Source organism: Paramacrobiotus metropolitanus, unplaced genomic scaffold (genome assembly GCF_019649055.1).
Source record: "Paramacrobiotus metropolitanus isolate TYO unplaced genomic scaffold, Prichtersi_v1.0 Parri_scaffold0000085, whole genome shotgun sequence".
Taxonomy (NCBI): domain Eukaryota; kingdom Metazoa; phylum Tardigrada; class Eutardigrada; order Parachela; family Macrobiotidae; genus Paramacrobiotus; species Paramacrobiotus metropolitanus.
In genome coordinates this window covers 602,903-623,260 of record NW_026570305.1, presented here as the reverse complement: position 1 = coordinate 623,260, position 20,358 = coordinate 602,903, and the positions used below count along the sequence as shown (strand labels likewise).

At 42.1% G+C, this 20,358-nt stretch overlaps 4 protein-coding genes and 2 long non-coding RNA genes across 7 annotated transcripts; 3 read left to right on the top strand and 3 right to left on the bottom strand.

The window, feature by feature from the left end:
- Nucleotides 1-258: 258 nt before the first annotated feature.
- On the bottom strand, nucleotides 259-1,314 carry LOC129596053 (uncharacterized). The gene is made up of 3 exons (XR_008691379.1): nucleotides 1,056-1,314; nucleotides 866-938; nucleotides 259-804 (listed from the first exon to the last, which is right to left on the bottom strand). It is a non-coding gene; the product is annotated as an uncharacterized LOC129596053 (long non-coding RNA).
- A 5,575-nt stretch (nucleotides 1,315-6,889) lies between these two features.
- LOC129596068 (uncharacterized) lies at nucleotides 6,890-8,167 on the bottom strand. Of its 2 annotated transcripts, none has more exons than XM_055493230.1 (3): nucleotides 7,906-8,167; nucleotides 7,290-7,674; nucleotides 6,890-7,184 (listed from the first exon to the last, which is right to left on the bottom strand). In XM_055493230.1, exons 1-3 carry the CDS (start codon nucleotides 7,911-7,913, stop codon nucleotides 7,092-7,094), a joined length of 486 nt encoding a protein of 161 aa, XP_055349205.1. In that variant the 5' UTR covers nucleotides 7,914-8,167; the 3' UTR covers nucleotides 6,890-7,091. The 2 variants fall into 2 exon arrangements, with proteins under 2 accessions (XP_055349205.1, XP_055349206.1); XM_055493231.1 differs by having other exon boundaries at nucleotides 7,290-7,664.
- Nucleotides 8,168-8,353: 186 nt separating this feature from the next.
- On the top strand, nucleotides 8,354-9,387 carry LOC129596074 (uncharacterized). The gene is made up of 2 exons (XM_055493235.1): nucleotides 8,354-8,825; nucleotides 8,965-9,387. The coding sequence occupies exons 1-2, from the start codon at nucleotides 8,514-8,516 to the stop codon at nucleotides 9,055-9,057; spliced, it is 405 nt and encodes a 134-aa protein (XP_055349210.1). The 5' UTR covers nucleotides 8,354-8,513; the 3' UTR covers nucleotides 9,058-9,387.
- A 621-nt stretch (nucleotides 9,388-10,008) lies between these two features.
- Nucleotides 10,009-10,974, top strand: LOC129596005 (uncharacterized). The gene is made up of 2 exons (XM_055493156.1): nucleotides 10,009-10,468; nucleotides 10,580-10,974. Exons 1-2 carry the CDS (start codon nucleotides 10,163-10,165, stop codon nucleotides 10,655-10,657), a joined length of 384 nt encoding a protein of 127 aa, XP_055349131.1. The 5' UTR covers nucleotides 10,009-10,162; the 3' UTR covers nucleotides 10,658-10,974.
- A 1-nt stretch (nucleotide 10,975) lies between these two features.
- LOC129596007 (uncharacterized) lies at nucleotides 10,976-18,526 on the bottom strand. The gene is made up of 7 exons (XR_008691378.1): nucleotides 18,046-18,526; nucleotides 17,910-17,958; nucleotides 13,366-13,839; nucleotides 12,211-12,240; nucleotides 11,951-12,145; nucleotides 11,659-11,881; nucleotides 10,976-11,416 (listed from the first exon to the last, which is right to left on the bottom strand). It is a non-coding gene; the product is annotated as an uncharacterized LOC129596007 (long non-coding RNA).
- A 462-nt stretch (nucleotides 18,527-18,988) lies between these two features.
- Nucleotides 18,989-20,058, top strand: LOC129596049 (uncharacterized). Its single transcript, XM_055493206.1, has 2 exons — nucleotides 18,989-19,563; nucleotides 19,692-20,058. Exons 1-2 carry the CDS (start codon nucleotides 19,198-19,200, stop codon nucleotides 19,782-19,784), a joined length of 459 nt encoding a protein of 152 aa, XP_055349181.1. The 5' UTR covers nucleotides 18,989-19,197; the 3' UTR covers nucleotides 19,785-20,058.
- Nucleotides 20,059-20,358: the final 300 nt, after the last annotated feature.

The following is a 20,358-nucleotide window of genomic DNA, read 5'->3' as shown; positions in this document are numbered from 1 at the left end:
AAAAAACGTACCGGGCCGAAAGAGGTGTGGTACTCGTTTTTCCGGAATCAAGCGGCGGTTTTGCGGCATACAGTTCACCAACTGACCCTTATAACATCTACTCTTACTCTGGAAACTTAAAGTTATTCTGGATATAAAAATGATTAAAATTGGCATCAGGAGGAATCTAGGTTTATCATATAACCCTGATACATCATGCTGCGCCCGCAAAAGCGAATGCACTTCTTTAGTTATCAGAAATATACGAAACCTTCCTAGTTTCTGCTAATGGTTAAAGGGTTGTTTTGATACTGATTAGCACCTAGCATGTACGAAAACGAATTTCGCAAACAGGTAAACCGTAATTTTGAATGGGGAACTCCAAAGATGACAATTCTAATAATTCGGTAAGCGCACTAATATGCAATAGACTAACCTAAGAAAACGACAACAAACACCATTGAAAAAATGCACAATGGTGGCCATTTCATTTTCTACTGCCAGCTCGCGATACCTCCTTACAAATCTTGACATATAAACACGTTGCAAGCAAAACTATCCTTTCTGGTTGTCCGGGGTGCCGTGCGGCTTGTGGTTGGTAGAGCCAGTGGGTGGATGGCTACCGGCTGGCCCGTGACCATGCGCGTGACCGCCGCTGCGTTTTACGATAACACGGGCAGAGTGCGCAGAGGTATTATTAAATTGGCTGACAGTTTCGTTGGATGCAACTGCTCCGTCGCGGTGAGTGCGATCGATCGGAAGGTCCGCAGCTCGCTGTGTTGTCTCTTCATCCCCGGCATGCTCAGCCACGGCTGCATAAGCCACCTAATAGTATACAAATGTTAGCATTTTTGTGAATTTCAAAAATTAATTTCAAGTCACTCACCAGCGACAGTACAGCGACAATTAGGAAGATACCGGTATTTGTGACTTTCATGGTTGTGAAGCCCGGAAGGCTTCTGTTGAATCACAAAGTGCTTAATGATCAAACTTTTCGACAACCAAATATTGCGAAAGAAATGATTTTCTGTGCTGAACAACAGGCTTTGAGAACAAACTTTGTTTTATCGCCTTACCAATATGTCTACTTGATCCTGTTTGTCAGTTTCGGAGCAGAGAAAGCCTTGATGAACGATTTGGATGAAAATTGTACCAATTTGCGAGTATAGGATGGGTAGTCGTGCTGAAAAGGCCAAGAAAGGCCTACATGATAATACTGAAAGTTCTCCGCTTTTGATATAACAGTAGTATGTGCCCAGAAAACCGCAACGAATAATTTTAAACGTTATACAGGCAGCGACCATAACTCATGCATGATTAAAATTTTTGATCGCAATGTCGCTATTTGAAAAACGTGCAACGCGGCATGGCACTGCGGTACGTTTGTGTTGTACGAGTACATTCTCGTACATTCCGTACTACCGAGTAATCTTGGAGATGGTTGATCAGTATCAGAATGCCCTTTAACCCTAGGACAGTGCACGGCAGAAACTTGTTTGCATGGGTAAACAAAAAACTCTTTCAGGTTTCGATTTGTTGTTCACCTGTTTTCGTGAAAGCGTATTAGGGATGATCAAGATACGCGATTATTGTTAATTGACATTTGTGTGAACCAATGGAACAATAATGTTTCTGTACTCTGTAGTGTCTTTGTGGTCGATATAGCACGCGATTGTACATCATGACTGGCTTCGAAACCGCCGGTTTACAGCCCTTTATTTTTCATTACCTTAACGTCCGAATATTATGCAGAGGCACATCACGCAGTGCAAAATTAGAAATCGACAGTAGCAGGCAGTATAAAAACAGAGTACAGTTGATCCAGATTAGTTCCCGGTCAAGTTGTTTTCCCTTAACGGAAGCGGGTAGCTCCCGGTCCAGAAGGTCCAATGGTTATAAATGCCGGAGGCTGAATAGACAGAATTGGAAGTCCTGCGGGATATTCGGACAATTAATCACCTTATTCGGCTTGGCCTGTGCCGCCGCCGCCACTTGAGCTCGCACGGATGTTGCTGCGATATGGGATAAGGTCCTGTCCCCACGCATGTAGCCGGTTTACTTAGACTGGGAATAGCATAATATTACGTTAATTATCTAGCTAAAAAATACCTTTAAAAATTTCAGTTTCAGCAAAATTATCTGCTCTGCTGCAGAGCAAATAATTTGGCTGAAAGCCTGAAACTGAAATCAACAGTAACTGGTGTTACAGCCAAGAGGCGAAGCAAGTTACTTAAACTGTTGGACAACCGTATTTTAATGTAAAAACCCATATTCCAGTCTAAATCGGGCATCTGATGTCACTGCGTGCGTGTCCACACACGAAGTGTGAGATCAGATGACCGAAATAGTGGTGGTTTTGCGACTTATCCTCTTAGAGACAAATGCGATGCTGCTTGCCGCCATTAAAACCAATTTTTTGACGCTGTAGACGGTCGGAGAGTGACGTGAAGACTTCCCACCGCTTGAGCTTCCAGAGCATACTGAATCCACCATATCTCTTCGTACGCGTCGTAGAACTGTATGCCCAGATTCCCCGGAAGGGTCAAACTTTATGATTACATAAAAAGTAAGAAAGCGCTCGTACGTATAGTGCGTGAGAAAAAGAGTTTCAGGTTCCAGAAAGCAGAATCGTGAATTTGTTTGCGTTACAATGGAGGCCTAAATGTGGCTTTTCGACTGATTTGTAAGCCTGATCGCCAACGTGACTGCCCACTTGAGTTAGGTGATTTTCGAGCACAGCAGTATTTTATGAAGTACAAGTTAAGAGGGAATGCCAGTGTGTGGTGCCGACATTTGCGCTGAGAATGCAAGACCTGTCCATAACCGTTCGGCTGGTAAAACTGTATTTGCAGCGCTTTCTACGTGGTTCGGTGAAACCGTGATCACGCGATGGGCAATTTTTAGAAACTTTGTCGAGTATTTCACCAGCCATTCATGCTGTCATGTTCGCTGTACAGGGTACAGTGGGTGTACACACTACAGTCAGTACAATGGCTGGCAAAACCGTTATTCTTTGTGGATTGCTGACCTGGATACGCGTGTGATGCTTAAAAATTAATATGTGCATTTTTACCGGTAAAATTAATATGTGCATTTTTACCGGTAAATAGGTAGCGTACCGTTGCCGCCCCAATCTTGAGGAAACACTCGAGACTTTCTTCGGAGAAAGCGCTGCGGCAAATACGTTGACAGTCGTTGTTGTCATTTCGATGCCCTGCTTGGAAAATTTAAAAATGGAAATTTGCATATTTTGTTCCTCAAGCATACCTGTTCAATGTTCGTTCAATGGTGTATTATTTGTGTGGTGTCCTTCAGTTTGCGATGAAATTCACTGTACAGGCTAGTTGATTATTATTACTTTGTAAATTCAGTGATTACGACTGACATTAAAAACCGCCGTTACACAGTGCGGTATGGTGTATTCAAACTGTAAGAATAACATCCAAGCTAAAAAATCTTCTGCGATTGTATGAAATATATTTTTTAAACCAGATAAATTATTTGCGCAAACTTTAGTTAGTGGGTCTGTAGCCAAGAGACAAAGCAAACTACATGTAAATTAGATAGGAAATCATATTATGCTAACCAGAAAGAAAATCACGACCGATATGGCAGCTGGGAAACCTGAAAGTCCACTTATCCTGCATTGCCCCACGCGACTCCTGTTTGTCTGCCGTCATTAAAACCATTGGATCCCTTCTTATCGGACGAATGTCCTTGCACAGCTTTCGCACCAGCTGGTTTCGCGTTCTGATGCCCACCAGTTCCCTGAGAGCCCCTACCGCTGCCTCCGCTAGCTTTTCCGCCACCTCTTGCCCCACCTCCTCCGCCACCTCCTGCCCCATGCCTTCGCACACGTGATACAACAGGCTCCGATTTTGCACCGTTGCCATCAGATTGATCGTTGGCGTCCGAAGCAACCGCTCCGTTATCCGGAATCGAAAGGTCACCTGCTGCTTTCGCTGGCTTCTCGTTGCTGGTGTCATTGCCCATGGCGGCATAGGTCATCTAACAAAGGTCAACAGATTCATTTCTACAGTTACCAGGAACCATTGTAGGAGCACTTACTAGCGACAGGACAGCAACAGCCACAATGATGGCAGTAGGAGTGAACTTCATGGTTGCAGAAATAACTGGAAATCGTTCTTTTGGTACGTTAGTGAAAGGGTTTTTTGACTTTAGAAAATTGAATTGTGAGTTTCTTTGCGATACGATGCAGGCTTAAATACGGATTGTCTGTCGGTCTGTTTAGTCTGATGGCGGACCTGAGCTAGACGATTTCCACGCACAGGAATTCTTGTTGAAGTAGTTAAAAGAAAAAACCTGTATGTGGTGCCGACATTCTTGCTGATTCTGCTGACTTGTCTGAAGTGCCCGGCTGGTAAAATTGTGGCTGTTGCGTTTTTAATGTAGTTCGGGAAAACTGCGATCATGCAATGGATAATTTTTGGAAGTTTTGCAGCCAAATACTGTTTAACGTAATATCTATATTGCGATGCAGCACAAATAAACACTTTTATAATTAGCTGTTATGCTTATAATAAATCCTGCAAAACCTTGACATTCAGAAGTCGCTCACTCTTTAATGATTCTATCCGTGTTTTCGCTTTGCGGTCCTGAAGAGGAGCTTTCAAGTTAACCCATGTGCGACCGAATGGTGGATGCTAATGTTTCTCCTTATATTACAATTATACAGAAGCTAAGGATCCTGCTGCTTAATTTCCTTGCAGGCTATCTAAAACAAACGTTTCTTAGTTAACACTCTAAAACGTGCTAATGCGACACTTTGCCAGCCAAAGATATCGTATATTCCCCAAAACACTTATTGTCGACATTTCAAAAATGCTTCCCGAGAAGAGATGCATGTATGCGTTTATGTAGATGCATACCAGGAAAAAAGCTAACACAAAACAGGACGAAAACTAACAATACAAATAAGTTATTTGTATTGTTCGATTAATCTATAGTTATTAATCTATTGGAATAACTATAGTTTAATCGAAAGCGTTCGCGAAACAAATTCACTGCACAACCGAAGACAGCACTATCGTCATTTGAAACGCTAGTCAAACGATACTTTCATAATAAAATTACTGCAAATGGCGAGTGTATTGCACCTGCTTGAAAATAAAATGAAATTTCTAAGATTCACTTGACGGACTCCCTGAAGGCAACGACAAAGTCCCATGTACAGTGTAATATTGATAAAACCGTGTCCGGTTAAAACTGTGTAAATTTTGTAATAATTTGTCAATAATAACAATGTTTTATCGCTTCGGCAATGCGTTTCGGCGTTTCGGCATCACACATGGCTTAATATGTAGGAACTACACTTTGAGAGGAGAAACCTCAACAGAATTTCCAAAGCTCAAGGAATTCACGCGTCCCTAGATTTTTGCAGCATTTATTAGGAGCAGTATTAGGAGACCGGCACTACGATAAACAATTTTCGGCTTTATTCGCGAAGTTCCAGAAACTATGCATCGCATGCTCGCAGTTTTCCAGAACCACATTAAAAGCGCAAGCAGTACAAATTTACCAGCCGAGCACTTACAGACAAACCAGCATTATCAGCGTAAATGCCGGCACTACATACTGATATTTCTCAAAATTCCTCTTAAACTGCTTCATCAAGAATTCCTGTGCTAGGAAATCATCCAACTCAAGTGGGCGATCAGACTAAAAGACCTAAGCAAAATCCCTATTTAAGCCGGCGTGGTATCACTGTCAAATTCACAATTCAGTTTTCCAAAGTCAAAAGTACAGTACTTTCCCACCTATTAACGAACGTTTTCTTAACTATCTCCACAGCCATGAAGTTCGCTTCTACCGCCATGATTGTGACCGCCGCTGTTCTGTCCCTGGTAAGTGTTCTCACATTCATTGCCGGTAGTTGTATAAACATGTCTGTTGACCTTTATCAGATGGCTTACGCCGCCATGGGCACTGACGCTGGTAAGGAGAGGCGAGAAGAAGTAGCAGGTGACCTTTCGGCTCAGGACCACGGGGCAGCCACTTTGGACGATGCAGTCGGACCATCTGGTGGACACAGTGCGCAGTCTGGATCGCCTGCTCTATCTCGCGTGCGAAGACGGAATTCTAGTCCTGGTGGTGGCAGCAAGCCACGCCCGAATCCAGGCAGTGGGGCCGCTGGAAGACCGGGCCGCGGTCCAGCAGGTCCCAGACATCCGGGTGATGGTTTCAGTGGCAACAGAAATCCTAACATTCCGACTAAGTAGGAGCAAAAGTCGTAAGTCCACCATCAACCTGGCAACCGAAGGCACTGTTCATGTGTTCCTTTCGATAAGCCTTCGTTTTTCATCTAACTATAAGAGTTGTTTGCTTCATCCATTGGTCATAGAATCTGTTAACTACAGTTTAGCAAAGTCAGCTTTGCTTAAATGAATACTCGAAGTATATACTGTTACATTCGCCGAAGACTGCAGACTGATGAGTCAGCCAAATGTTATTTTTTCCTCATGTAAGTCATGTATGTATATCGGCAGGTTATTAAGCCAGTCATGTTTATCGCATCCACAAAATAAATCTTCTGTACCGTTGAATGGTGCCCAAAGGTTCAAGCGCCTGTTAAGCTATTTCACCTCTGAATCACAAAAACCAAGAGCAAATACCGTAATAACAACTGTATAGTTCGATCATCCCTAATTCTCTATGGTACTAAATTTGGGTCAAACTGTATTTGCAAAACAGAATTTGACACTCGTTTTGTGCGGCATTTTTACATTTTCGTTTATGCACACATGGCATATCTGTATTACGTCATACATGCACGACGTCGCAACCACGAACTGTATTTCTACCAAATATTAAACTTGCTTATGAAGCGTCTTGACCTCTTCGCGATCAACCAATGCTCTTTTGGTAGTGAATATCCCATAAGTCGCTATTCCATTGACTTTAATACAGTATACTAGTCACTATATTCAACTGTTGTACGTACATATATGAAACAAAACTGACAGTTTCAGACCATGGATAAACGAAGATTTCCTGATTATTGTACAGCAAATACTCCATTATTATTTAATTTTGAATTTAATCATAACATGACTCAACAACTGCCGCTGCAGATCCTGCTGAAACGAATACTGTCACTTCGAATCATATGACACTCTAACAACTTTTACTGTAACGTGAAACTTATTGTTGCATACAGCTTGATACATTTGTTCCGGGCCATCGCGCTGTAAAGAAGAAAAATAATGTAAGCTTGTGCTAGACACGAAATACGCCATTTTGAATAACTGACGTACATTACACAAAATATCACAGAGCCGTTCGACACGTACCTTGTATTCCCGCTGACGCTGAAAATTATCCCATGTTGCAGTTTCATTGCCGCTTTTGGTGGTAACTTCCCAAGCGTAGGGATCATGCCCGAAGTGGCCATTCAGAGCGGAAATGAACTCCCCGAATATCCAGTTCAGCGGGCCCAACATGTTGTACTTCCATCCGTCCCTGCGCATACCCGGACTGTTGACAAACGTCGTGTACGCCGAGCAGCCTTTATCAATGGCAGCGTTGACCGTGTTAAAAACGCTTTGGTCCATGCGATTTCGGCCTTTGTTATTGACGACCAGTGCCGAATGTGCGGTGAATAGGCACATCGTTAACAGTAAAAATGCTAATGGAGCACGCATGTTTTTGTGAAAATATGCCGGTAACTGCAAAAAGCTGTTCTTTTAAAATGCGTAAAGCGTAATACCTAGATCAGAAGTACATAGCTTTTAGAAAGCCTCGTTTAAAAAAGTGATTTTTTAAAGCTACGCGGGATCGTGAGTAGTGAATCACATTTCGTAACGTTTGGATTGACGGTAAAGTAATGCTATGGCGGATACGAATCATACGATACAATCGTTCGCGGTATTGTACAGTCAGTTCGCTTGCTTGGACCTGATCACTTACTGGAACATATTGCTAGTGCAGATTGCACAGCGTCGGTTCGAAGAAATTACTGTCTTGTGTTTTCCACACAAATGAAACTGCAGAGCACAACATCATGGTCTGATTTAGCGATTGGCCGAAGGCACATGTTGTTATTTAATTAAAAAAAATCTTAGGTTTAGACAACATGTGTACGGTACGCAAGCTTGCTCACTTAAACAATAACGCTAACCGCAAAAAGATTTAATTGTTACCGAATGCTGATTAAATAGACGTGCTTAATTATCCGATGTTGTCATTGATTGTTGTGACATTTTGCCGATATGTTTTACGGTTGTCGGTTGTTGTTGTCATTTGTTTGCGCGTTTTATGCGCCAGAGGCAAAAAGCAGTCTTAAGAATGAATTCGAACAATGTTGTTGAAAAAGCGCAATACGCCGTCTGTTGTTGCGCCGAGATCGTCAATTTGTGAAAAATACATATAGACACAGCTGCGTTCATAACAACAAGGTCTTCAACTATGTATAAATACCGCGCGACTCAGGCGACATACTGCAATATCTGCAGAAACCTTGCAACCGTATTTAGTAACAAAATTAACTGCTTCACAGTAATTTTTCTGACACAAAAATGTACACGTTTTTAGTTTTATCGGCTGTTGTTTTGGCGGTGACCAATGCCGCACTGGTGCTAAACGAGAAAGCCAGTAGTAAGATGGAGAAAGCCATCTTTACGAAGGTCAACGCCGCTGCGCAGAGAGCATGCTCGGATTTTACCGCTACCAAGCCCAAAGTGCAACCACTGAATGCCTTAGTCGATGCCATCAACAGTAATCTGACACCGAAGCTGAATCTTTCAAATTTCGCATTTATCGCCACTGTCAGGGATGATAAAGGAAAACAAGAAATCCGGGACAACTCGCAACGTCAGCGCAGTTTCAAGGTATTTGCGAATTAAAAACTACGTAGAAACTTTACGTAAAAGATTTCATAAAGCAGAACTGAGGCATCCATGATATGCCTTATGGCACTGTACTAACTTACTCGAACTCGTTATTAACGTGATGTTATGGTTTTCGTAGCAAATTGGACCGGCACAAGTATACGAAGCCGACTGCAATGGATTTGGAAAGACTAAGATCACAATAAAGGTCCTCAAGATCAAACAAGAGTGAAGGAAGAAAATTGATGATGTATTAAGGAGAGAAACCCGGTTTATCAGTTATTGTTTGTTGTGTTGTGTTGACATATTTGTGATACATTTTGTGAAGCGCCGATGTTAGCACAACCATTACCAGGAATGCTGGAATAATTTAAAAAGTAGGAAATACCCTTAAAAAACGTGGGAAACGCTTTTGATTATAGTAAAACGGTCGGGAACCGTATTACGATTTTTATAGTACAGATTTTGTCGCTACATTTCCAAACAAGATGCGGTAAAATTCCAGTTAATCTGTTATAACCTGTTGTTTTGGGAATCGTTTCCATTTTACATGTAATTATTGGGCGACGCTTGCATTCGCGATGGTTAATTTACGGTTAGTTACTAAATAAACACGCAGTGCGGCAGTGTATTTTACAAATTGTGCACTTTAAAGCACTGTCAAAAAATATATCGCACAAAATAAGAGTACTAAAGAAGTTCGGGTACTTCATCCGCCAATCATTACAAAAAGGTTCTATGTATGCGACGCGAGGCAGCCAGATGCCGTGTTGTGACGCGACACTTCGGCCACGGCAGTAGTATTTGTGCGGTACGTTACCGGGGTGCGGGAACGCTGTTAGTAGGCTCTTATAATCGTACGCTGTAGCAATATTTACATGTACAATCTGTAACTGTAAATAATAATTATTACGAGCACTGTTGGTTCACTCGTGTGCGTCCTCTGATTGTCTCGTTAACGGTGACTTTTTATTTAGTATGCAGGGGTAATTAATACCGAGGCGTCGGGTTACCGTTTAAAACCTAATACCGATACTGTACAAAAGCGAAAGGCTTTTCTTTTCAAGACCCATGTATCGTCTTCTGTAAGCTCAGTTTATCGCTCTCATCTAGGCGATCTGCAGCAAGATAAAACAGTTTTGCGAATTTTCCCATACGTGCCAGTTAGTTGCGCTACTGTAAATTAAAATATACATGCACTTATGTACCGTGTACTGGTGTACTGGGTTCCCGGAAAAGCAAAAGTACACTCGCTTTCACTTTGTACTGAACTGACAATTTTACAGTTAATTTGTCAGTAGCGTATTTGGTTTATTTCCACAACCTTTCCTGCAAGCATGTATTCCATTCTGTTTCTGACCGTATTCTTTGCAGTTCCCGGCATCCATGCCGCATTTACCGTTAACCAGGACACCAGCGGCAAGATGAGCCCCGACGTCTTCGACAAAGTCAACAGCGCCAGCGAATCAGCGTGCACTAACCACGCCACCTCCGAATCCAGTCTGTCCTTGATGAGCGAACAGATTGACAGCGATCTGAAGATCAGTTTGACAGAAAACAAGTACACCTGGGAGATCACGGCTGAAACAAGTACATCTGGCAACATTCACATGGTGGATAACTCTTTGCGGTTCAATCGACGGGTGAGCAATGAGCATCATAAATACTTAAGAAGACTACGGTTAAGAAGATTGTTTAGTAGAGAAGTCGAAATACTGTACGTATTAACCGCAAGTGTTAAAAACATGATGCAGGCTGCTGGTCCCGAACAGCTTTATGAGGCTGACTGCAGTGGACAGAAGATCAGCGTCAAGGTGACAAAACTGGAATAACCTGGTTCACAGCCGGCTCGGAAACGAATGCAGAAAAGAAAAATAATTTTATTTATATACATCTGGTGAAATCCATGTCGTTAACCGTTACAGTTGATATTCGTACAATACAAATACCGCCTTATGGTTTGTCATTAAGTGAATTTGTATAATGTGTACAAATTACCATTGTGCATCGACGCTTGCTGGCGACTCGGCCAGCGTTAGTAACGTATCTCGGTCCAGTTTGATCGTTGGTGTATTCTTACTTGTAATTTTTGGCACAGTAAAGTTCCAGTTAGTCTGTTATAATTCGTCGTATGGGGATATTTTACGGTTTACAAGTATTTATTGGGCGATGCTTGCATTCTCGATAGTTGACTTAAGCTAGTTACATAAATGCGCAGTGCGGCAGTGGTATATTAAATTGTACAAAATCTGCATCTTAAAGCAGAACCAGGAAGGCTAAAAATGCTCGAGAAATTCGAATAGCGCGACGCCGGTCATTTCAAAAGAAAATGGCAGCGCCGCGAGCCAGCCAGGCGGTGTTTCGATACGACCGCTTCAGCCACGGCAGTACTTATTGTGCGGTGCTTTAGGGGGGTGTGGGTGGTAACCAGTATCGGACCGTACAACTCGGCTGTTACCAGACTTAATCGCTCCATGCTGCGAGGCGACGGCACCGTTGGGGACAGAGGAGTTTAAGGGGGAATTTTCGCTAATAACGGCGTGGCTTTCACTGGAATCGTGCGCCTTATCACCCGCTACCGAATGGATCTCCTAAAAGAAACCACATGACATTATGATAATCTGATGGTATCTTTTTATTGGGTTATTCAAATTAACAATAATTGTCAAACAGAAAATCACGCGTTACATCATTTTAACACATAATACACTTCATCAAGCCTCTTACCGATACAAAACGTTTCCTGAACACAAGCAGCATTACCCCGCATCAGAGCAACACTGATTCTCTGCTTCAGGATTAGTCTGACACTTAAAATACGGGAATTACTCACCAATGATAGCACAGTGACTGCGAGAGCCATGGCGATAAAAAACGTGACCTTCATGACTGTTTTAGGAAGACGTTGTGAGTTTCACTTAAAATCAGGTTTATGGAGATTGGAAAATTGCTTGATGAGGTCTATTCTAAGCAGCCGCGGCTTAAATACTGGAAGTTTCGCTGGATTGTACAGCTGGCTTGTGTTGACGCAGGCTAACGCAAAAGCCATTCGAGCACTAAGCAGTAAGTACTCATCAGTTTTTTTCCCGGGAAACTTCTTAAAATGTTGACACGGAAAAATTTACCGAAGTATTTCGACGAGGCATCATGCCGTAGCGGCTCGTTTTCCGGAGCAACGTGGCTGGTAAAAATCTCGAACCGGCAAAACTTTGAAGTGCCAGGAAGGAAATTATTGTTTTTGCCGGCAACGCTACCACGTTTTTACCGGTAAGGCCACCACCACGTACTGGAGGAAGCGCACAGTTAAGCTGACTCAGATTCTGGCAACCAGAACTGGAGTACAGAGTATGTGGCCCAAATTATACTGGTTACGAATCATACTTACGATTACTGGAATCAGCACTTACACGGAAAGCTAAAAAATATAACAATTTATTTTCAGAGAGCGTAACCTAAATATAGAGTGGAGAGCATAAAATACTGTATTTACACAAGTTTAAGAGCCACCAAAATGGCGGAAGCCGTAAAAAGTAGCACGCGGCTTCTTTGAAGTTCAAAAAAGCCGTCGAATATTCTGCGCGCACCCGGACATTTTTGTGGCTCTTATTGTAAATACAGCAGGTGTTGTGTAAATACAGTAAGTATTTTACTGCCATGTACAGTTAGTTATGTCAAATAAACATTTCAAACAGAACCCACACGGCATCAACAAACAGCGAAAACAGGCGGCCGAATTACTCGTACATGGAACATCTAAATCGGCCGAAGGTTCCCAAGACGGATGCCGCGTTTCCCCGTGAACTTCGATGCTGCCCGCTCTGAGAGCGATAATAAGATTACTGTATTTGTATTAAATTTTTGTTGATAAAATATGTACGTACTGGTACATTAATCGTAAACCGGAAGTCAAGACATCGCTTGCATATTGGGAGGAAGGCGTCTTCAAAAATGTTCTCAGTGATTTCTGTTATGCTCTTATAAAAAGGTCAGGCAGACGAATCACTCTTTCCTTCGACGGGGAGACGGTCAGTACACACTATGAGGCTGCTGTAGCAATGATTAAAGAAATATTAAGCAGAAACTGCAGGATGTACTCCTGCGATTTGTATTTTAAATGGGAAAAAAACAGGGAATATTAATTTTTAAGATGAACGTGGATGAGCTACTTGCTAACAAAATCAAAGACACGTGTATATGTATTTTCAGCATGTTCTGTAGTATATTTCCATTATCAAGTAAACAACATTGGTTATATCATTTTCTAAAATTTACAAGAAAAAATTACAGGAAGGTTTTCCCGAACTACATAAAAATGCTATCAACTACAATTTTACCAGCCTGCCACTTCATGAAAAATCAGCGTTATCAGCGTGAATGTCGCACCATTTACTCGTATTCCTCTTGAATTATGACTAGACCATGAATTCCTGCGCTCGGAAATCTTGGAATTAAAGCTCAAGTGTGTGAAATGCGATGATGCAAGCAGACTAAGGGAAAGTTTTACCTACTTAAGGCCGTGTTGCTTCACAGGAAAACTCACAATTCGGTTATCGCAAGGTTTCGTAATTAAACACTTTTGTCCTTTAACGCACGTTTTTCAGTTTCCGGCACCATGAAGTCCTCACGTATCGGCCTCATCGTCGTTTTTGCTGCACTGGCGTTGGTAAGCGTTCTTTTTTGTTAACGATATCAGCCAAAATTTCAACCTTTACGTATATCATATATGTAATTAATAGGTGGTTTACGCCGAGGATGCCGTTGATGACAAGGACTTTAAACCATTTGATACTCCGATCGATCCCACTACCGGCAGCGAAACAGCCGCTTCGAGCGGTCAACCTGAAGTCACCGCCACACAGACTGCGCCTGTTACTACAAAACGGACAGTTCAAGGTGGCCCTCATCCACCCCTTTATCAAATCAATCGCTGGCGTCCAGGCGGCCCAGGATAGGTTTCCCCCCAGTCTCCTATGTCTTCGTTAATCATAACCCGATAACCGGACACGATTAACATCTGTAAAAGGAAATAAGTCCAGCTAACATAGTTACCAATTCGCATCGTGGCAATATTTTTCGCTGTTTTGTATCTGTACTGTACTAGTACGTTCTCTGTGCTGCGCTACGATAAATATCCCTAGAGTTTGCCTATGCGTAATTTCAGTCAGTTTTAAATAAAAATGACCGCTTATGGAATTCCAACCTGACAAAGGAGGCCAACAAGAAAACTGCTACTCACAAAAGAAAAAAGAATTCGGGAGTCGCTGCGCGACATTGACAATACGTTCTCCCATACGATTAACAAACACTATTTACAGAATGATAGAACCATAATGCTTTTACTGGTTGTGACCAAACTATTAATATCGAAAACGGCCCCAAAACCCAGCTACGCCAGGCGGGTAGTGTGATGACGTAATCTTACGCCTTGCGCAAACGTATCTTAAACAGGAAGGCGGAGCGTGCAGCTTACAGGGTCTGCGTGCGTGTGAACTACAAGGAGCGTGCAAGTTACGCTTGGATTACTCTATTAGCAATCCGAGTAGCTCAGTACAGCCAATCCGCATTGCCAAAGACTGCCATTGGTGGACACACGATTTACGAATTGTTCCAACCCACGCAGATAACCTGCCGTACGCTGAGCACTTGGTTTCTCCTTAATCTGTAGCTTTCAGAAGGAAATAAAAAGGTGCAAATGAAATATCAGTTTCAAAACAAATACTAGTAACAATCAAATTACAACAAAATGAACTTTCACGAGAAGATCGCCAAATCTGAAATTACGCATTTGGCATGTCAGATCGTTCAGCTCCAATCGCAGTTCGCACTGCATGGCAGAGATAACTTCTGCGATTAGCTATGGTCAAATTAACGAGAAAATTAAACTGCACCGCAAGTTAGATACTTTTTACAGTCTAGAGCACGACAAATAATACTAAAAATTAATATTACTTTTAATAGAATCATTTCAACAGTTTTTTTTCTAATTCCTGTTGTTTGTACACGGAATTCCAGTTTGCTGGGTTCTGAGATCGGCAGCTTAAGAGAGGTACAGAGAACCCCTGCACACAGCTAAGTTGTGGTTTCGATTTTTTTCGGTTTGCATGCGTTTTACGCTCGGCAAGGGGTACAGGGACACTCAAAATCTGCAGTTTCGGGCCTTGGGCCGTGTTTTAAAGCGCCTAACAATACAACTTTGGTCACAACTAAGTAAAAGCATTATGATAGAACCACAAAGTTCGCTTTGCGGTTTCGGCATAATTATTGCTATGCTACTGTCAGCATTTTGTCGTATGTAGCGTTCTCTCAAACACTGTATTACGTATTACAAACACGGTAAGCTTTATTATTTCTTTTACACCATTTTCGCCAATGTTAATGAGAAACCCAAAGCCCGTTATAAGGGGCCGTGACCTTCCCGCTCAGAACATCGAAGCAGTCTATTCAAACCCAACAACCGATCAATCAGGTCTCAATAGTATAGTACTCTCGATAGACAGTTGAGACCTCCGGAGCGAAGAAGACATGTTACCATCCGAGTGCTAAGTGGGAGGCCTCATAAACAACAGCGTCCAAGCCAACTCCAACGTCCAACAACAGCGATTAACACAGCAGCTACTGTATATACTATGCAATCGCTTGCTTTGGAATTTGGTATTTCTCAGCGTGATCAAAGCCAGCGAATTGCAGTACCTGGCACTTGCAGCAGTACTTGGCACTGCAATTTACCACTGCAGTTAAGCAAATCAGCCGGACAACTGCATTTCTGGTGTACCCGTACGGAGAGGAACTCGCACATCTAGAATTGCCAAGTTGGCGAGAGGATCAGTGCTTTTCTCACATGCACAGCTGTACGAGCACGTTTTTACATTCGTAAATGCTCTAGTGACCTTTCAATAATACAAAGTAGCAGGTAGTAAGTAGTAAAGTAAAGTAGTAGTAATAATGTACGTAAAGCAGTAGTAATAATATTTTGGCATTATTAGAATACGTAACTGATTATTGTACTTGTGGATAACCAGTTGGCGTGTAAGGAGTGGTATTTGAACTTCAAATAACTGCTCATTTTTGAGCCTGAAGCAGGTGTTTCATCTCAGTTTCTGCATTATTTGTCACTGACTCATTGTTAACCCGTTCCACACGCGTACGTAGGAAGTGTGCCGCTACATGAATTTTAAACGTTATTTTAAATTTTGGAAAAAATAGGGGAAATCTGATTTAGCACAAAAACGATCTTCATGCTAATGTCCGTTTTTGTAAAAAATTTAAAGAAGGTCATTGATAATGAGACTTTTCGAACACCTCAGTGCGTTTAAGCTTCTGGAATTTGGAATTTATGAACCCCCACCGGATGTTGCGCCCACAAACGGTTTCCAAGCCAATGTACTGTATGTATACAGTTTTGTATTTTCTACTGTATACTGTGCAGAAAATGCCGGCAAAGTGTGTGGTGAGGAGTACTATGGCCGTCCTGGCTGTCTTTTCGCTCATAAATGCTACGTTGATCATTAAAGAAAACACCGGCAACCAGCTGCCGACTTACGATTTCGACAGTGTCAATAAAACCGTCATCGGTGTCTGCTCCGATTACGAGAACCTTGTCAATTATGCCAAAAGCTACCCAATGAAGCAGATGTCCCGCTCGCCGAAAAAGTAGATAGGGGACTGAATAATGGTTTGAGCGCTACTGAATATTTTTGGGAGGAGCATATCAGCAAAGCACATGAGTCAGGGCGATATCCGAAGCAAATATTGTCCGCTTTTTTCCATACGAAAGCAAAAGGCTGATGAAAAATTAAAATTTTTCGCTAATGCTTAACTATTAAGGCTAAAGGTGATTCGTTGGTTGTTCTAGACAACGGGAGTGGAAGCCACGTTTGAAGCGGAGTGCGAGGGACGTTTTAGTATAACCCTGACGATCACCAGGATACACGCACCCAGAGAGTACATCACGCCTGACATGCTAGGATACGGTTGCGATTCTTGTGAACCTTGATATAATATATTATGGTGTTATTGAAGTAGTTATCGACTGCGTTCAAATAAAGTACGCGTCAAAAACATTAATATTTTGCGAAAACGATAGTCATCTAGATTGTTTATTTCTAATTCGCTGTATAAAATAACACTCGAAACCGTGCTGAAATCATGGAAATGATTTTTTCCTGAATATCAGTTAGATTTACTGAGACCCGCTTATTGTGAGATTTACAAATACCGCTAGTGTGAAGGCCGATAGCTCCGCCTTCACGATTGGCCATTCGCCGTTGTGTTTCGCTGTTTCTGGGGATTTCCATCCCACACATTTCTGTGGTGTTTGACGGACCTACAGCACAGCTGCGCTGGCTGTAGGATCCGATCTCATTAGTCGGTGTTTGCTGCGCCACGGTGCGCACCTTAGATTTCGGCATTAAAGCCTCAATCCGGGTTCTCCGCTGTTTCGCCGTCGAAGGTACGTGGGCGCCCATAAGGCCCCACGTTACATGGTAGCAGAGCTGGCTGACAGTCCCAGCTACGCGCGCTCCCGCGCACATTGGCAGCGATCCGGTCCACAACCCAGAAGTGCTGCGTGCGGGCGGTAGCGCTACCACCGCGATGGGCCTTATAAACCTCGACGCGAAATAACTTCGAAAAATCAGGCACCTGTGCTGTTCGAATACAGATCGGATCCAGAAACAGCGAAACACAACGGCGAATAATCGTGAAGGCGGAGCTCTTAATCGGAAAATGTACATTTGATATGTTCTAAACAAATACTTAATTTACTTTAAAAAAAGCTATATGCCTCATCTGTCGGTAACAACACTTTTATAAGTGATTTGATAATGTTATGGCTATCGAAACATTTAGAAGATCAATATACCGCTGTGAAGCCTAAATGAAAAATAGGAATATGAACTAGAGTACTTCTTATGCCAAATATATAGACCACTTACTATGTACATAGTAAACCGGTTTACCAGTAATCAACAAACTAAATATCTATATAGCTCATATCACATGTACATGTACTTGTACATGTGAACGAATAAAATCTGGATGATGTTCTTATCCAGATAGATTGTAACTTCCGGTAGGTACACTCACTTATGTTTTCTCTACTAGCAGAAGACACCGAGAGCGCTCATGACGTAATCTACAACCAAAAATTGCAATTCACAACGAAATTCCAGTCAAGACTAATTTCTCTAACCAGTACGGATGACCACTATTTCGTTCTTACATGGGCGAATTAGCAAACACAAAACAGCGTCGACGTCATTAAACGGCGTATAGGCAACAACCAACTGGTAAACTTCAAACGTAAAAATCCATGTATTCGCACTAAAGTAGTACACCCAAGGACCCAAGCCGTACATCAATATGGGATGGTTACGTGAATGTTTCAGACAACTGGATCTGAAGAAATAGACAAAGCTGCATACCAGCCTGGTTTCAATGCAACCGTAAAAGTCGCCAAAGTTCACGCGTTTTTACAACGCAAGTGAGTGAAAAATGTGCCGGAGCGTCGAAACCGAATGCATATTACTGTTGCGCTTATCGACAGTCCTCCATCCGTTTTCGTTTTATATCCGGTGAAAACCAAAAAGGACTAAATTTTGTGACATTGGCTCTCACAGACCACATCTTTGTAAAGCGGTTAGACTGCAACTAGAACTGGAAGATGTTACAAAAATGAGGACTGAGTGATTCTATTTGGAAAATACTTGGAATTATAGAATACTATACACATGAGTAAATACTATACACATGAGAAAATGAGGCAAAAATGTACGAACCGAACTTCCGTTCGGTTCGTACATTTTTGCCTCATTTTCTTAAGGCTTGCGCGATTATCGCACAGAGAGTGGGAATATACAAGCCGACTATAACGTCATGCATTTTAATTCTTTACAAACGTATACTGGATTACTGGAATAATGGGTGATTCCGCTAAAAATTTACTATGAATGCCGAATTGACGATCTTTGGCCAGGAAATTGTTTTCGTTTTTATTACATGTCTTGACTGTGGCGCGCTTTGGTACATTGACCATTCTAACTTTGATCAGAGCAAAAGATTTCATGTTATTATTATTATTTAGCCGGCAACGGCAGTTTCCGTATGTAGAGAACAGGCTATCATAACGCGGATAACAAAATACGATGTACCCGTCATACGTTTAACTAACATCTGGTATTTAATAGTGCAGAGCTGTTTTACAGCAATTTTCTTTCTTGAATTACAGCAATTTCCTTGTACCATATATCGGTACCATTCTTTTGCGCGACGCTGAACATTCGAACATTTTTAATTTGCTGTCTTCTGATAACATTCATATTGCGGTTTAGCGTTTGCATGCTTGTATTGTTGAATCATATCGGTATTTTGAATAATGTCGAATTTTAACAAAATGGGTTTGGGGATCATTGTCGCGGCGTTTACAGTGCTTTTTACTGTTCAGGCCCGACAGCTGATCGTCAAACCACAGACCGGTCAGCAGATGTCTGCGGATGTCTTCCGTATGGTTAACGGCTCCGTCGCCGAAGCCTGCTCCGATTTCGACCAAACAGTCAACGCTTCCAAGCGCATGGAAGCCAAAGGCTTTATGTCCTTCAGCCCGGCGTCTATGGTCAGCAATGACGTGGATAAGGATCTAATGCGGCGTCTAGGCGTGTCGGAACACATCTGGGAAGGGAGCTTCGTCAGTGCACGGGCAGAGTCTGGGCTGGATAACACGGCACGCTGGTTTCGCTATGATGTAAGCTATCGGATAAAACTTGACACAGTGTTTGTTCGTTAGGGGTTTGTTATAATGTAAGCTGTAAGATTAAGGCGAACAAAATATTTACTCGTATGGGATCAAAACGGGCTTAAATTATATTGCAGAAAGTTGGAACTGAACAAATTTACCAAGCTGAATGCCAGCCCGGTTTCGACGTTACCTTAAAGGTCACGAAAGTCAAGGCGCTTGCAGATTGATGGTGATTGCAAGTTGTAATCAATGTCTGTAATGCCGCTAATGTACAGCACCTTTTTGCGTTCTTGTACGTTCAATGCCGTAATTTTGGCCTTTTGGGCGTGTTTTTGTTTACTGTAGCCTTTCTCCGAACTATGAATTTATATTGGCATTTAGGGAAACTGACGCCGACCACTGTTTTTCATAACGATTATGTGATACACTTACGTAATAGCGAAGAACAGCTGTCTGATTTATTTTTTATCGACAAAAGAAAACTAGACTGAGAACTGATAACTGTGGCTCCGGTTTTGAATATAGATTGTATTAAAAATTTACAAGCTCTCGTTGTAAGAAAGGAAGAGCTATTCCGCAGCCGTAAATCCTTCGGGAAATCAAAAAAGCACAACAATCGACCAGACTGTGTTTGTTGATGAAAACTGTAACGGAAATGACGGCTCGAAAAAGGCACACGTGTTGAATAAAATTGGCGACGTCAGCAGTATCGACGCGTGATTGAAGAAGTTGTATATATTCTCGTAAATACAACAACGTACGTTCGTACGGTTTAGTAGCCTCTGCTCAATAGTACTTCAT

Excerpts from the sequence above, each read along its gene's own strand:
- LOC129596074 (XM_055493235.1), top strand. The coding sequence starts at position 8,514 with ATGTACACGTTTTTAGTTTTATCGGCTGTTGTTTTGGCGGTGACCAAT. Across the intron at positions 8,826-8,964 it reads AACGTCAGCGCAGTTTCAAG|CAAATTGGACCGGCACAAGT; the intron begins GTATTTGCGAAT and ends TGGTTTTCGTAG.
- LOC129596049 (XM_055493206.1), top strand. The coding sequence starts at position 19,198 with ATGTCGAATTTTAACAAAATGGGTTTGGGGATCATTGTCGCGGCGTTT. Across the intron at positions 19,564-19,691 it reads CACGCTGGTTTCGCTATGAT|AAAGTTGGAACTGAACAAAT; the intron begins GTAAGCTATCGG and ends ATTATATTGCAG.
- LOC129596068 (XM_055493230.1), bottom strand. Across the intron at positions 7,185-7,289 it reads AGCGTCAGCGGGAATACAAG|CGCGATGGCCCGGAACAAAT; the intron begins GTACGTGTCGAA and ends TCTTCTTTACAG.
- LOC129596005 (XM_055493156.1), top strand. The coding sequence starts at position 10,163 with ATGTATTCCATTCTGTTTCTGACCGTATTCTTTGCAGTTCCCGGCATC. Across the intron at positions 10,469-10,579 it reads CTTTGCGGTTCAATCGACGG|GCTGCTGGTCCCGAACAGCT; the intron begins GTGAGCAATGAG and ends AACATGATGCAG.